We start from the raw sequence: 16,128 nt of genomic DNA, 5'->3' as shown, positions 1-16,128 counted from the left end.
ATTTTCATTCCCAACACTTTTTTCAATAAGCTGGACTCTGTCATCTCATCTTATCTATGGCAGGGTAAACGCCCAAGGCTCAATAAGATGCATCTTCAAAAATCTAAAATTGAGGGTGGGTTTGCACTTCCCAACTTTCGTTTTTATTATTGGGCTGCTAACATACGATGTTTGGTGTTTTGGTATTTTTACCATAATCGGAGTGGTTGTCCTGACTGGGTCACTATGGAATTGCATAGTGACAACAGTATATCCTTACCAGCTGCACTTTGTTCTCCACTCCCATCCTCTTCATTCAACTTCATTCCCAACCCTGTAGTGGTGCACTCATTAAAAATATGGGGCCAGTTTAGGAAATATTTTAAACTTTGTGACTTCTCCCTCCTCAGCCCCATTGCATCTAACCATTTCTTTAAACCTTCTACCCAGGACAGTGGGTTTGCGGAATGGCACAGAAGTGGAATAACTTGCTTTAAGGACCTATTCATAGCCAACAAACTAGCATCATTTGAACAACTTGCTAATAAATATATTCTTCCACCATCACACTTTTTCAGATACTTGCAAGTCAGGCACTTTATTTGTTCCCAGATTTCAGGCTCAAGCCCTCCACCAGAGCCTACACTACTAGAAACTATTCTACAACTCAATCCAACCAATAGAGGGCTGATTTCCTTGCTTTACAATAAAATGTTAAATTTGACACATACCTCTTCATCCAAGCTCAAGACACTGTGGGAAGAGGACTTAAACATGACAATCTCTGATGAAACATGGGCCTCTATACTCAAACATGTCAACACTACATCACTATGTGCCCGCCATTGTTTAATCCAGTTCAAAGTGGTGCATAGAGCCCATTTCTCAAAATCCAGATTATCCCGTATCTACCCTGAAATCACTCCATACTGTGACAGATGCAAAACTGCTGAAGCCTCACTGGTCCACATGTACTGGTCTTGTCCCAATCTCACTCAGTTCTGGTCAGAGGTTTTTCGTACCCTGTCCGGAATTCTCAGTGTGACGCTGGCCCCCGGCCCCCTTCTTGCTCTGTTTGGCATCAGTGGGAATGAGGTGCTTCTACCGGCCTCTAAAAAACAGGCATTATCATTCTGTTCCCTGTTGGCCAGAAGGGCAATCCTACTGAGGTGGCGGGACGCTGCCCCTCCCACTCACAAACAGTGGTTATATGACCTCATGGCCTGTCTAAAACTGGAAAAGATAAGACACTCACTTCAGAACTCCACTGGGAAATTTCAAGACATGTGGGGACCCTTTCTTGATGCTTTTCAAAATCTATAAGAATTTTTCAGCGAACTCTTAAGTCAGGTGTGGAAATACAGTGTGCGGGTGCAGGCAGTGACCTGGGTGGGAATGAATGGGATTGTTTTGCAGGGATTATGTTACTTTGGGATATATTATACATTTGTTTATATTATTTTTTTTTCTCTTTCTTTCCCTTTTTCCTTTTTTTTTTTTTTTTTTTTTTTTTTCTTTCTTTTATTTCACAGCCGAAGATACATTTTTGGACTCATTTCACAGCTTAAATGTACTACTTAACCTCAATGTACAGATCATCTGTAATCCTTCTCTTTTCTTTCTGTCTATATGTATAATATATATGTTGATGCTTATGTGTACAAAAGGAAACCTCTTAATAAAAAAGACGTTGTTTAAAAAAGTTTCACAAAGAAACCCATTCTTATGCAAAGCAGCATCAAAAACAGCACCGCTCTTTGGTTCATGCCCGTTACCAAGAAAGCCAAGAAAATCCTGGGGTCAGATGATGAGGGTTAAGATAAGATAAGATAACCTTTATTGATGGCCTGTCTGAGTGTTAAATGGAGATAGAGGAAGTGGATGTGCCCACAGAGTGCAGAGTGAACATAAAACTAAAGGTGAATCTGCTGATGAACCAGACTGCTGTCTCTGCTAATGGATTTCAGAATGATTGTTCTTTTGAAATAAAAAAAAAAAAAGAAAAGAAAAGAAATAAAAAGAAATCATAGCACATTTATATTTGGCGTGGGTTTTTTATCACTGCAACCAGTGCTCCTTGCACCGAGAGGGTCTCTTCATTGGACACCAATGACTTCGAAAGGGAAAGCAAAGCTCCAGAAAGAAAAAGGAGCTCAGTGACGACGCTGACAACTTCTCAGATAAACTCATATCACGCCTTGAAGCCAAGACAACTGCTGGCACCAAGATCAATTTTTACAGTTCAACTCTCAGTGATATTTTCTATTATAAGATGAGATAAACTTTGTGACACCCCCTGGGTCTGGGTGCAGTTCCCCCCTCCAGGGGCAAGGGTACCTAGATCCGGTTTGTAGAGTACGCTTGGGGAGTGTGATCGTGTGTACTCTTTATGTCTGTCTCCACGTTGGTTGAGTGTGGAGTAAGTGCATATGAGAGCATGAGGGTGGGAATGGATGTTTGTGTCTGTGTGTGCCTGTATGTCTGTGTCTATATTTTTATATGTTAGGAGGTGGTCAGAGGAGGCAAGATACTTGGGCAAGATACTAACCCGAAATTGCTCTCCGATGCATTCATCGGAGTATGAATGTGTGTGAATGTCAGTTGTGCTTGTGTGAATGGGTGAATGCACAAGTTGTGTAAAGCGCTTTGAGTGCTCAGAAGAGTGGAAAAGCGCTATATAAGAACTAGTCAGAGGAGGCAATAGCGGAACTACAGGGCTGTTTCGAGGTGACCGACTGGGAAACACTCTGTGAGCCTCACGCCGAGGACATCAATGGGCTTACTGAGTGTATCACAGACTACATAACTTTCTGCACCGACTCCATTGTTCCAGCTCAGACTGTTCATTGTTACCCAAATAACAAGCCGTGGGTGACTAAGGACATCAAAGCCCTCCTCAACAACAAGAAGAGGGCTTTCAGAGGGGGCAACAAAGAGGAGGTGAGGAAGATCCAGGTGTTACTAAAGGACAAGATCAGAGAGGCTAAGGACAATTACAAGAGGAAGCTGGAGTGGAAACTCCAGCAGAACAGCATGAGAGAGGTGTGGAGGGGCATGAAGACCATCACTGGATTCAGGCCAACCAACAGCAGGGGAGCTGAGGGAGGTGAGAATAGAGCCGACGAGTTGAATCTGTTTTTCAATAGATTCGACACCACAGTGTCTGCTCCCACCCCCACAACCTCACCTGCAGTCAGCCTGGAATCCAGAGCCACACCACTGTGCCAGCCTCTCTCTTCACATGTTGCCTCCTGTGAGATTCCTGACACCCCTCCCCCACCCATCACCTTCACTCAATACCAGGTTGAGATGCAAATGAGGAGACTTCACTCGGGCAAGTCTGCTGGACCAGACGGAGTGATCCCCGCATCCTCAAGGCCTGTGCCCCCCAGCTGTGTGGAGTCTTTCATAAACTGTTTATGCTGAGTCTGAGTCTGCAGAGGGTCCCGGTGATGTGGAAGACATCATGCCTCGTCCCTGTACCAAAGACGCCACGTTCCAGTGGCCCCCAGGATTACAGGCCTGTGGCACTGACCTCTCACATCATGAAGACCCTGGAAAGGCTCATCCTGGACCAGCTGCGACCCATAGTAAGACCACACCTGGATCCCCTTCAGTTCGCTTATCAGCCTCGTCTCGGAACTGAGGACGCCATCATCTACCTGCTCAATCGTGTCTACACCCATCTGGACCAGCCGGCAAACACTGTGAGGGTCATGTTTTTTGACTTTTCCAGTACTTTCAACACCATCAGGCCGACCCTCCTGGGTGATAAGTTAGCAGCGATGCAGGTGGATGCTTCTCTGGTGTCCTGGATTGTTGATTACCTGACAGGAAGACCACAATATGTACGTCTCCCACAGTGTGTGTCTGACAAGGTGATCAGCAACACAGGGGCGCCACAGGGGACTGTCCTCTCCCCCTTCCTCTTCACCCTCTACACCACAGACTTCAGCCACTGCACAGAGACCTGCCATCTTCAGAAGTTTTCTGATGACTCTGCGGTGGTTGGATGCATCAGCAGGGATGATGAGACAGAGTACCGGGCTGTGGTCAACTCCTTTGTCACGTGGTGTGAGCAGAATCATCTGCAGCTCAACGTGGCAAAGACCAAGGAACTGATCGTGGACTTCAGGAAGACCAGGAAACACTTGACCCCTGTTTCAATCCAGGGGGTCAGTGTTGACATTGTGGAGGACTATAAATACCTTGGAGTACACATTGACAATAAACTGGACTGGGCTAAAAACACCACAGCACTTTACAGGAAGGGCCAGAGTCGTCTCTATTTTTTGAGGCGACTGAGGTCCTTCAACATATGCCGGAAAATGCTGAGGATTTTCTATGAGTCTGTTGTGGCCAGTGCGATCCTCTATGCTGTTGCATGCTGGGGGAGCAGGCTGAGGGTCGCAGATGCCAACAGACTCAATAAACTGATCCGTAAGGCCAGCAATGTTGTGGGGATGGAGCTGGACTCCCTCAAGGTGGTGTCGGAGAGGCGGATGCTGTCCAAGATAAAGACAATGTTGGATAACACCTCCCACCCACTTCATGACATGCTGGTCAGTCACAGGAGCACGTTCAGTGAGAGACTGAGATTACCGAAAAGCACCACTGAACGACACAGGAAATCATTCCTGCCTGTGGCCATCTCCCTGTACAACGCATCCACTTAACACACTGTTTGCTGCTATAACTACACGTTTCTTTTTCTTTCTTTTTCAGCTATTTATTTATGAGTGACTTATGTATGTATGTATGTATGTATGTATGTATGTATGTATGTATATGTATATATTGTACTATTCTTAGTTAGTGTATTGTCTGTCTTGTCTTAATGTTGGTTTATAATGGAGCACTGTAACAAAAAATAATTTCCCCCAGGGATCAATAAAGTATTCTGATTCTGATTCTGATTCTATATGTCAGGTTGGGTATCAGACGCCACCTCTCTGGGGACATCTCAGGCCCTCCAAGGTTTGGAGGCCTATCTCCACCCACCACCACTTCCCCTGCCAGTGGCGGACTCCCTCAGGTGTCGGTGCGTTGGTGGTTCTTTGTGTCTGGGGGTGGGCGTCCGGGTACACACCGGCTCACTCCTTGGCGGCCGCTTATCGGGGCCTGGAGCCTGGGGCTCGCTCGGACCACTACGGAGGTGGGGTGCCCCCGGCCTCTCGGCCTGGGGCTCGGTCACTCAGGCACAGCTGGCTGCCGGTGGAGCTCACGGGCGCGTCACTGCAACTCCCCCTGGCTTCTGCTCCGCGGCTGCTGAGTGAGCCCTCATCTGGGACTCTCCTCAGCTCTTTCTGGGATGTTTCTGGGACAGTGGCGCGGCTGCCCCTCTGTTGGTCTTCCTTGGTCTCTTGTGTTCTGGGGGCCTCTGGATGTCTGGAGTTTTGATCTCCTCCATACCTGCTTCATACCCTGGTGGACGGGGCTGTGGCCCCCCCACACTCCCTAGCAGATCGTTACATGGAGAAACCTTTGGAATGCAAGCATGCTGATCCACACAGGTATGCACACAGGTGTACACACGGGTATTCACAGACGCGGACTACAGCTTTCTTGGCTGCTGCCTCAAAGCACATTGTGCGCTGTCTATCTTGCGTGCTGCACAATATCGTTTATTATTTAGTATCTACTGATATCTACTGCTAGCTAGTTTATTTTGATGGTGCTGTTTTTTTTTATTATGTTGCTCTTTGTTGTTTGCTTTCTCTTCTGTTTTTTTTCTCCATACAGGTGACCCAGGTGTTTTTTTTTTGTTTGTTTTTTTTGTTTTTTTTTCTTTCTTCCCCCCCTTCTCACCGTCTCTTCTCCCCTTTGGTTTTCTTTCTCTCCCTCTCTTTCTTTCATTCTTTCTCCCTGTCCTATCCCCCAGTCATGTCTGTCCCGTTTGTAGCAACTTAAAATAAAATAAATTCATAATTATAATAAAGGTCAATCAAATGCCCCTCCTTGAATCGCTACCTTATCGTGGTGGAGGGGTTTGTGTGTCACAGGGATCCCAGGGGCTATGTTGTCTGGGGGCTTTTGCCCCCTGGTAGGGTCTCCCATGGCAAATTGGCCCTGGGTGAGGGACCAGACAAAGAGCGATTCATAAGACCCTTATGAAAAGGACATCGAGGGAACAGTTTACCCTGCCCGGGATAGGGTTACCGGGGCCCCGCCCTGGAGCCAGGCCCGGGGAGGGTGCCCGAGGGCGAGCGTCTGGTGGCCGGGCCTTAGTCCATGGGGCCCGGCCGGGCACAGCCCGAAGAGGAGACATGGGCCCATCCTCCCGCAGGCCCACCACCCGCAGGAGGCGCCATAGGGGTCGGGTGCATTGTGTGCCGGGTGGCGGCCAGGAGCGGAGGCCCTGGCGGACTGACCCCCGGCTGCCAAGACTGGCAATAAGGATGAAGACTTTCGGACTGCCTCGAAGAGATTCTGGCAAACCGTCAGACGTCTCAGGAGGGGAAAGCGGTGCTCTACCTGCACTGTGTATAGTGCTGGCGGAGTGCTGCTGACGTCGACTGAGAAAATTGTCAGGCGGTGGAAGGAATACTTCGAGGACCTCCTTAATCCCACTGACACGTCTTCCGAGGAGGAAGCAGAGTCTGGGGATGAGGGGAATGACCCGCCAATTTCCGGGGGTGAGGTCACTGAGGCAGTTAAACAACTCCTTGGTGGCAGAGCCCCTGGTGTTGATGAGGTCCGCCCCGAGTTCCTGAAGGCTCTGAACGTTGTAGGGCTGTCCTGGTTGACACGCCTCTGCAATGTTGCGTGGAGATCAGGGGCAGTACCTGTGGACTGGCAGACCGGGGTGGTGGTCCCCATCTTCAAGAAAGGGGACCGGAGGGTGTGTTCCAACTACAGGGGGATCACACTCCTCAGCCTCCCTGGGAAAGTCTATGCCAGGGTGCTGGAAAGGAGAGTTCGCCCGTTAGTCGAACCTCGGATACAGGAGGAACAATGCGGTTTTCGTCCTGGTCGCGGAACACTGGACCAGCTCTTTATCCTCTCCAGGATACTTGAGGGTGCATGGGAGTTTGCCCAACCAGTCTACATGTGTTTTGTGGACTTGGAGAAGGCATTCGACCGTGTCCCTCGGGGTGTCCTGTGGGAGGTGTTGCGGGAATATGGGGTGTCTGGCCCATTGCTACGGGCCATTCGATCCCTATACAACCGTTGCAAGAGCTTGGTTCGCATTGCCGGCAATAAGTCGGACTCGTTCCCGGTGGGTGATGGGCTTCGCCAGGGCTGCCCTTTGTCTCCGGTTCTGTTCATAATTTTTATGGACAGGATTTCTAGGCGCAGCCAAGTGGCGGAGGGCTTTCGCTTTGGTGGCCTCAGAATCTCATCTCTGATTCTTGCAGATGATGTGGTTCTGTTGGCTTCATCGGGTGAGGGCCTCCAGCTCGCACTGGAGTGGTTCGCAGCCGAGTGTGAAGCAGCGGGAATGAGGATCAGCACCTCCAAATCTGAGGCCATGGTTCTCAGCCGGAAAAGGGTGGAGTGCCCACTCCGGGTCGGGGATGAGTTCCTGCCCCAAGTGGAGGAGTTCAAGTATCTCGGGGTCTTGTTCGCGAGTGATGGGAGAAGGGAGCCGGAGATCGACAGACGGATTGGGGCTGCAGCTGCAGTAATGCGGACGCTGCACCGGTCCGTCGTGGTGAAGAGGGAGCTGAGTGTAAAAGCGAAGCTCTCAATTTACCGGTCGATCTACGTCCCTACCCTCACCTATGGCCACGAGCTGTGGGTAGTGACCGAAAGAACGAGATCGCGGATACAAGCGGCAGAAATGAGCTTCCTCCGAAGGGTGGCTGGCCTCTCCCTTAGAGATAGGGTGAGAAGTTCGGCCATCCGGGAGGGGCTCAGAGTAGAGCAGCTGCTGCTCCACATCGAAAGGAGCCAGCTGAGGTGGTTCGGGCATCTGACAAGGATGCCCCCTGGGCGCCTCCTGGGTGAGGTGTTCCAGGCATGTCCCACCGGGAGGAGGCCCCGGGGCAGACCCAGGACACGCTGGAGAGATTATATCTCTCGGCTGGCCTGGGAACGCCTTGGTATTCCCCCGGATAAGCTGGAGGAGGTGGCTGGGGAGAGGGAGGTCTGGGCCTCTTTGCTTAGGCTGCTGCCCCCGCGACCCGGCCCCGGACAAAGCGGATGAAAATGGATGGATGGATGGTCAATCAAATGGACCAATATGGCAAGGCCATGATGATCCACTTGGCATCTTTCTTGGCCTTAAGACAACAATTCTGATGGCTAAAGATCCAAACAGGACACAAGAAAAAAAAAAAAAAAAGAGATAAACTTTGTGAATCCCATGCAATGTTTATGTGTGATGTTAGACCCAAATGACAGAATGAATAAACTAAAACAAACCTTTATTTCAGTGAGGCACAAGTCCAGGAGGCAACTAATAGCACAGACAGTGGAGGAGAAAAACAAAAACTATGGACAAATAGCACAACATGACAAAAACGCACAAACAGGCTGAGGGTTTAAACAGACACACTGATGTACACAGAGACATGGGGAAACTGCGGTACAAGACAGCTGAAAGGAATCAATGACGATGAGATAGAGGAAGTAAAAGCACATACTAGACACAAAGATGCTACCAAACACAGTGGATGGGAAAAATAAAACAAAGTAGAGAATTTCATATAACCACAAGTTGGTACAACTGAAAGGCAAATCAATGTTCAACCCATTTTATCTTGCCATCACTGTCATCTCTGGAACATAGCCAAATCAGTATATTTCCTCCAGAGTCAATTTCAAAGAGTCAAAACCACGTATATATCCTAAAATATAAAGAAATTTGGAGCAGTTGACTCTATAATGTTAGTGGGTAAGAGTTTCTTAAAGGCTCGTAAGCTGCTGTTATTGTTTTATGTCTTTAATGATATTGTTGATAGTCTTTGCAGGTTCTTATGTAATGTTTTATTTTTGGTTTAAGGCCGCTGGAGTATGAACTCAGTCAACCCTTAGGATGGATAAGCTACCTTTGATCACTTTTATTGGGTACAGTCTCACTGTGAGTCATATATTGGAGATTATAATAGCAAGAATTCTAGTTTCATTTTTAAAACAAAGGCAGCGTTTGCTCTGAGACAAACAGGTGAACAAGCCTCCAGACTTCCAAAAGGCCTGACAGAGCTGCAGTCATGGGTGAGTGGGACTTCATCGGTGGATTCTTTAAAGACCTCCAGACCGAGTCGCCGATGCTGGGTCGTTTCTGGCTCGTCCTCATGCTGGTGTTTAGGATAGTGATCCTGGGAACTGTGGCCAGTGACATGTTTGAGGACGAGCAGGAGGAATTTACCTGTAACACCCTCCAGCCAGGATGTAAGCAGGTGTGTTATGACTTAGCTTTCCCCATCTCCCAGTACAGATTCTGGGTGTTTCATATAGTCCTCATCGCTACACCTTCTCTGCTTTACCTTGTGTACGCCACACACCAGCATAACAAGAGTGCCAACCCCTCTCCATCGAAGAAAAGGAGCAGCAGGGAGAACAGAGAAGAAAAAGCTTTAAGGACACTCTACATTATCACTCTGATCTCCCGCATAGTGGCAGAAATCGGCTTCTTATTTGTCCAGTGGTATCTCTACGGCTTCAAGGTGGAGGCCCAGTTCCCATGTGACCGATTTCCCTGCCCCTACACGGTGGACTGCTTCACCTCCCGACCTGCAGAGAAGACAGTCTTCCTCCTCTTCTACTTTGCTGTAGGGGTGATATCAGCATTTTCCAGCATTGTGGAGCTTCTCTATAGCTCTGGGAAGTGGTTTTGCTCAAATCAGAAGAAATTGGATCTGTATGACCAATGTGACTGCGAGAACCTCCACAACCTCAAGCTAGAGGAGACAGAGGAGAAAGCGTCAGTAAAGATGACGTCAGAAAGCACAGCCAGCAGTGCGAGAGCAAAGAAGGGATCAGTGAGAAGCAGCTACAGTCGAAAGGTCTACAGCAGTGGTCACAAGTGCAAAAGTCCACCAGGAAAATATGTGAGCGCCTCGAGGCTTACATTGTGAGAGGACTGACTGCAATCACAGCAAGTGTGATTCAGAGTCTTTTCTATTTTAAACCTGTGACTACATCTCTAACTCCATTTCATTTGAAATGATTTCACTGTTGATGTGTTAAACAGTATTTACAGTGGGACACTTTACAAGGATTGTTTGGAAAATGAGCAAAGAAAACACTGATGATAAGAAGGATGCATGCAAGACGTTGTTGTTTAAATGATTAAAGGCTGTAAACAGTTCAGGAAGGAAACGTTTTTTGGACTACGCTTGATAAACTTGTTTAATGCTGATTGTTTTGTTTGTAACTGTGTCCCTTTTGTAGCTGCCAGAGGCAGAAACTCTAACTCAGCAGAGGATTCAGGTTGTACTGATAGGAAAAATAAGCACGGCAGTCTTTCAGACAAAATTTCTATTAATTTGACAGTTCCTGGTGAGCCACACTGACCGAATTTAGCTGTTTTTTTCTTGACTAGATCTCAAATCTTTCTTATTTTGCTCACCATCAATCAGCAGTATCAATAAAAAAATAAAAAAATAAATAATAAGCACATGGACTTATTTTGGAAAGGTCAGCTTTCCAAGGTCAAAGCTGACCTTCAAAACATTTGAGCTGAATTTATTTTAAAATTGCTGAATGTTTGGTGAAAAAAAAAAAGAGTTGAATGAGCAGAAATATAAACATGTTAAAAGCAAAAATTCACAGAGACGAAGTTTCAACGTTGGAAAGTAGTTGAATATTTTTTTAAATGTACCTGACTAGAATAGATACAAACAATAAAGATTTTGATCTCAATACTGTGAATAAATCATCAAAGTTTTAGTAAAACCCTTGCACTTGTTTTTACAAATTACCTCGGACTAGCTTAGCACAGTTTAGAAACATAATGTACATAAAGAGATTAACCAAGTGCACAAGAACTGCAATCAGAGCTGTTTATGAACTGCAGAATTTACACTGTATGGGAGCGGAAGTGTTTGCTAAAGGACATTAATGTTTCTACCAACAATGGTAGCACACTTAATAAAAGTGGCAGAACAGGAGTAGCTCAAGAAAAAAAAAATTAAATACACCACATCCCAAAAAGGTGATTCTGTTCATCTGGATGTAGTGTTTTTGGTGGGAGAAACATTTTGTCACATATCCGAGGGACTTCTTCAGTCTCAGCTGACTGCAGGCTTGCCGACTTTATAAACAGTACATTTGCATAATGACTATAATTAGCACCGCTGACAAACAATGGGCTGTGAGATCAGTTCCTTGACCATTAATATGGAAATTGTCATGTCGATTGATCAAAAACCACCAATCAAAGACCAATGATCCAAGACCCATGAGTACCATTCACAGAGTTGGGGAATGGCTGCAATCACACAATTATAAGATGGTGAAAGATGTACCCTTAGGCCCCCTCTTCTATTCAGAGATGGTCTTTCCCTTTTCATGTACATGGACTCCTTGAATCCTCAATCAAACCAGCGTTCCTCCCTGTCCAGGATGTGTACATCCTCATCATTGAAAGAGTGTCCACTGGCCTGTAGGTGTAAATAGACTGCAGAGTCCTGACCTGGTGAGGTAGCTCTACTGTGTTGTGCCATCCCCTTGAGCAGAGATTGTTCGGTTTCCCTGATGTATAAATCACAGCAATCCTCCTGCTACTTAACAGCGTACACTACATTATTCTGTTTGTGTCGGGAGAACCGATCCTTGGGGTGGACCAATTTTTGGCGCCGTATGTTTTGAGGTTTAAAAGCCACAGTGTTTAGAGAAAATGCGTCTCAGCTGTTCCTATACTCCTGACACATAAGGGATCACTAAGATTTTTTGCTTAGGCAGCAGTTAATCTCTCCTGGACTGCCTGAAGCATTCTTTAGGTGCCTTCCCAGCGTTTCTCCCACTGATCAGCTTTTTGGGAACTCCTTAACTGGATTATAAAGCATGCATCAAGATATATTGCACATCATAAATCTAGCCTTAAATAAGATAAGGTAAACTTCAATGTTCAGTTATGCATTTTAACAGGTCAGTAATGCATCAACACTAATCCTGGTCAGTCTTCCCAGAATGACCATCTTATGATGAACCATGTCAACAAGGCAGAACCATGGCAGACATTCTGCTGCCCTCTACTGTCCAAAGTGATACACATCGACTTGAAACACCAAACTAGAAGGACATGTTATAAATCATACCAGCACAAAAACAGAGTGAAATGTACAGAAACACAAGCATATGCTGCATAATTAATTCACAAAAGTGACAGCATATTTGTGTGGGTCACAGTGGCGTGGACAGTGCCAGCCTTCCATGCCCCATGCTCAGATCACCAGGCACTTTACAAACTACATGACCTCTAAATACGCTTATTTTTACGGTTTGTGTGATTGAGTGGCAGCCTAGCATAAAATAACCTTCAAATTACCATTAAAAATATATATAAGTTACAAGTGTTAGAACCACAGAATGCTAGTGTGATGAGTTTGAGAAACTCAGCGTAAAACCAAAGAGGCTCAACCAAAGAAACCAGCTGCATTCAAGAAGAAGGCTGCAGGTATCAACACAAAGCTGTTCGGCTCAATTAGAGCTATGTGCTTTTTTATAACGCAGATGTTGGTTTGGTCTTATAACAGTCACATGTAGATTTGAACACAGCTGTTAAAAAGGAAAAAAAGAGAGTACAGAAACCTTTGATTACAAGAAAAAAAAATCCCTCAGTGACGACTGATAGTAGCTCATCAAATAACCTCATATAACGCCATATCGAGACGATTGCTGGCGCCAAGGTCAGTTTTTATACTGAACTCTGAAAGATGGTTTCGTTTTATGTGTTATATGATAAGATAAACTTTACTGATTCCATCTCATCTTTGCATGTGAAGGTGGACCAAAACAGCTGTGGAAAAACACTACAGTACAACAAAGAACACAAGCAGGCTGGGGATTTAAATAGACACATGATATAAAGAGGGAGATGGAAAACGCCAGGGTATGACACACAGCTGAAATCAATCAATGATAATGAGACAGAGGATGTCCAACTAAATACTAGACACAAAGACAAAGGCTAGAGAACACCAGTGACGCCAAAGATCATGATGCCTGTGAAGGCTGCTGTTATTGTTTTATTTCTTTAATCAGATACTTGAGTTGCTGTCTTTGCAGGTTCTTATGTGATGTTTCATTTTTTATTTCAGGCCACTGGAGTATGAACTCAATCAACCCTTAGGATGGATAAGCTACCTTTGATCACTTTTATTGGGTACAGTCTCACTGTGAGTCATATATTGGAGATTATTATAACAAGAATTCTAGTTTCATTTTTAAAACAAAGGCAGCCTTTGCTCTGAGACAAACAGGTGAACAAGCCTCCAGACTTCCAAGAAGACAGACCTGACAGTGCTGCAGTCATGGGTGAGTGGGGCTTCATCGGTGGATTCTTCGATATCCTCCACACCGAGTCGCCGATGCTGGGTCGTTTCTGGCTCATCCTCATGCTGGTGTTTAGGATAGTGATCCTGGGAACTGTGGCCAGTGACATGTTTGAGGACGAGCAGGAGGAATTTACCTGTAACACCCTCCAGCCAGGATGTAAGCAGGTGTGTTATGACTTAGCTTTCCCCATCTCCCAGTACAGATTCTGGGTGTTTCATATAGTCCTCATCGCTACACCTTCTCTGCTTTACCTCGTGTACGCCACACACCAGCATAACAAGAGTGCCAACCCCTCTCCATCGAAGAAAAGGAGCAGCAGGGAGAACAGAGAAGAAAAAGCTTTAAGGACACTCTACATTATCACTCTGATCTGCCGCATAGTGGCAGAAATCGGCTTCTTATTTGTCCAGTGGTATCTCTACGGCTTCAAGGTGGAGGCCCAGTTCCCATGTGACCGATTTCCCTGCCCCTACACGGTGGACTGCTTCACCTCCCGACCTGCAGAGAAAACAGTCTTCCTCCTCTTCTACTTTGCTGTAGGGGTGATATCAGCATTTTCCAGCGTTGTGGAGCTTCTCTATAGCTCTGGGAAGTGGTTTTGCTCAAATCAGAAGAAATTGGATCTGTATGACCAATGTGACTGCGAGAACCTCCACAACCTCAAGCAAGAGGAGACAGAGGAGAAAGCAGCAGTAAAGATGACGTCAGAAAGCACAGCCAGCAGTGCGAGAGCAAAGAAGGGATCAGTGAGAAGCAGCTACAGTCGAAAGGTCTACAGCAGTGGTCACAAGTGCAAAAGTCCACCAGGAAAATATGTGAGCGCCTCGAGGCTTACATTGTGAGAGGACTGACTGCAATCACAGCAAGTGTGATTCAGAGTCTTTTCTATTTTAAACCTGTGACTACATCTCTAACTCCATTTCATTTGAAATGATTTCACTGTTGATGTGTTAAACAGTATTTACAGTGGGACACTTTACAAGGATTGTTTGGAAAATGAGCAAAGAAAACACTGATGATAAGAAGGATGCATGCAAGACGTTGTTGTTTAAATGATTAAAGGCTGTAAACAGTTCAGGAAGGAAACGTTTTTTGGACTACGCTTGATAAACTTGTTTAATGCTGATTGTTTTGTTTGTAACTGTGTCCCTTTTGTAGCTGCCAGAGGCAGAAACTCTAACTCAGCAGAGGATTCAGGTTGTACTGATAGGAAAAATAAGCACGGCAGTCTTTTAGAGAAAATGAATATTATTCTTGTAGTTCCTGGTGAGCCACACTGACTGAATTTTCTTGTACTGGCTTTCAATTCTTTCTTATTTTGCAGTATATCTGATGATGGCCATCATTGTTTTGGGCCAGAATTTTGTTGCAATCAACAACCTGAATCAGATTATGACCTCACTGGTGCATTGGTCGCTTTAGGTACCCGTCCATTTAAAGGTAGATTGGAGGTTTATCCAGCTTGGGCATTAACTGACTTCATATTCCGGTTGCCCGGAATCAAAAATGAAACACTGCATTAGAACACGTAGAGATATCAATTCTATGATATCACTAAAGTAATAAAACATTAACAGCAGCGTATAATACATACCTGCTTCTTTATCTTCTTACAAATTGTAAGAAACAGTTATAGGCTAACACTGTATACACTGTGTATACTGATGCAGGTTTCTCTCCATTTTAGGATTTATAAATACCCACTGCCCACTTCTTTCTGTCATTTAATGGTCGGGCATTGTACAGCTACAAGCATTTCACCCCCATGTCATACTGTGTATGGTTGTGTGTGTGTGTGACAAATAAAATTTGAATTTATTTGAATTTGCAGTATTCTCCTGTACTAGGTGTTGCCACTCAGGAGAAGTCAAAATTTCTCAAACTATTGTAGCATATTGTAGCATATCCTCTGTATAATCTGTGAATATCTAAGTTTCTCTACTGACTGATTAAAACATCATTAAAAAACAACAATGCTACCCCGGCCAGTGGCAGAAATGGCGGCTAGCAACAGCGGACGTGACTTTGTCGTACGGTATGGTCCTCATGATCCTGTAAAAGTTATTAAAAAGGAGAGGACACATGCTACCTTTTGCCTGGTTAGCCTTGCCAGAGTCTTTGCTTTCTTTGTTATGTAATTCATCCACATGGTTTCTATTACTTTTGTTAACCATTTTTATGAATTAGCTCAGGTTAGCTTAGCATATTTTACAAGCATAACACACAACAACATTTGAAACAAAAGAAACTAATCAGGGATATTTTCTGTGCTTCTGGACACATTACTGACCTTAGAAAAATCAGAAATAATGAGCAGAAGAAACATGCCGATGTTAGCCTGATCAGTCTTGCTAGGATAGCGATCTCATGACACCAACGGAAACAAGGCAGACCTATAGTAGGCATTCTGCTGCCCTCTGCTGTCCATAGTGGTACACACTGACTTGAAACACCAGACTTGTACGGCTTTATAAATCATACCAGCATGCAAACAGAGTGAAATGCACAGAAACACATGTATATACTGTATAATGAATTCACAAATGGACTGTGCCAGCCCTCCTGCTCTTCACCTCGTTCAGGTCAACAGGCGCTTTATAAAATACATGCCCTCTAAAGGTGGTGTTCATAAAGTTTGTGTGACTGAATGGCAAACAATTTAGTATTTGTCATGTCCTCTGCTGACAGTATGGTTAATTTTAA

At 45.4% G+C, this 16,128-nt stretch overlaps 2 protein-coding genes across 2 annotated transcripts; both read left to right on the top strand.

Moving 5' to 3' along the window:
* Positions 1-9,134: 9,134 nt before the first annotated feature.
* On the top strand, positions 9,135-10,001 carry LOC146663334 (gap junction delta-3 protein-like). The gene has a single exon (XM_085415263.1). It carries the CDS (start codon positions 9,135-9,137, stop codon positions 9,999-10,001), a length of 867 nt encoding a protein of 288 aa, XP_085271389.1.
* A 3,399-nt stretch (positions 10,002-13,400) lies between these two features.
* LOC146663333 (gap junction delta-3 protein-like) lies at positions 13,401-14,267 on the top strand. The gene has a single exon (XM_085415262.1). The coding sequence runs from the start codon at positions 13,401-13,403 to the stop codon at positions 14,265-14,267; it is 867 nt and encodes a 288-aa protein (XP_085271388.1).
* The last annotated feature ends 1,861 nt before the right edge of the window (positions 14,268-16,128 follow it).

This window comes from Rhamphochromis longiceps, linkage group LG8 (assembly GCF_057381845.1).
Source record: "Rhamphochromis longiceps isolate RC_006_pf linkage group LG8, R_longiceps_female_GT1.1, whole genome shotgun sequence".
In the NCBI taxonomy this organism is placed as follows: domain Eukaryota; kingdom Metazoa; phylum Chordata; class Actinopteri; order Cichliformes; family Cichlidae; genus Rhamphochromis; species Rhamphochromis longiceps.
Note: the sequence above shows the minus strand (reverse complement) of the source record. Positions and strands in the feature narration are given on the sequence as shown.

Bases quoted from the DNA above. Each gene is read 5' to 3' on its own strand.
- LOC146663334 (XM_085415263.1), top strand. From the start codon at position 9,135: ATGGGTGAGTGGGACTTCATCGGTGGATTCTTTAAAGACCTCCAGACC.
- LOC146663333 (XM_085415262.1), top strand. From the start codon at position 13,401: ATGGGTGAGTGGGGCTTCATCGGTGGATTCTTCGATATCCTCCACACC.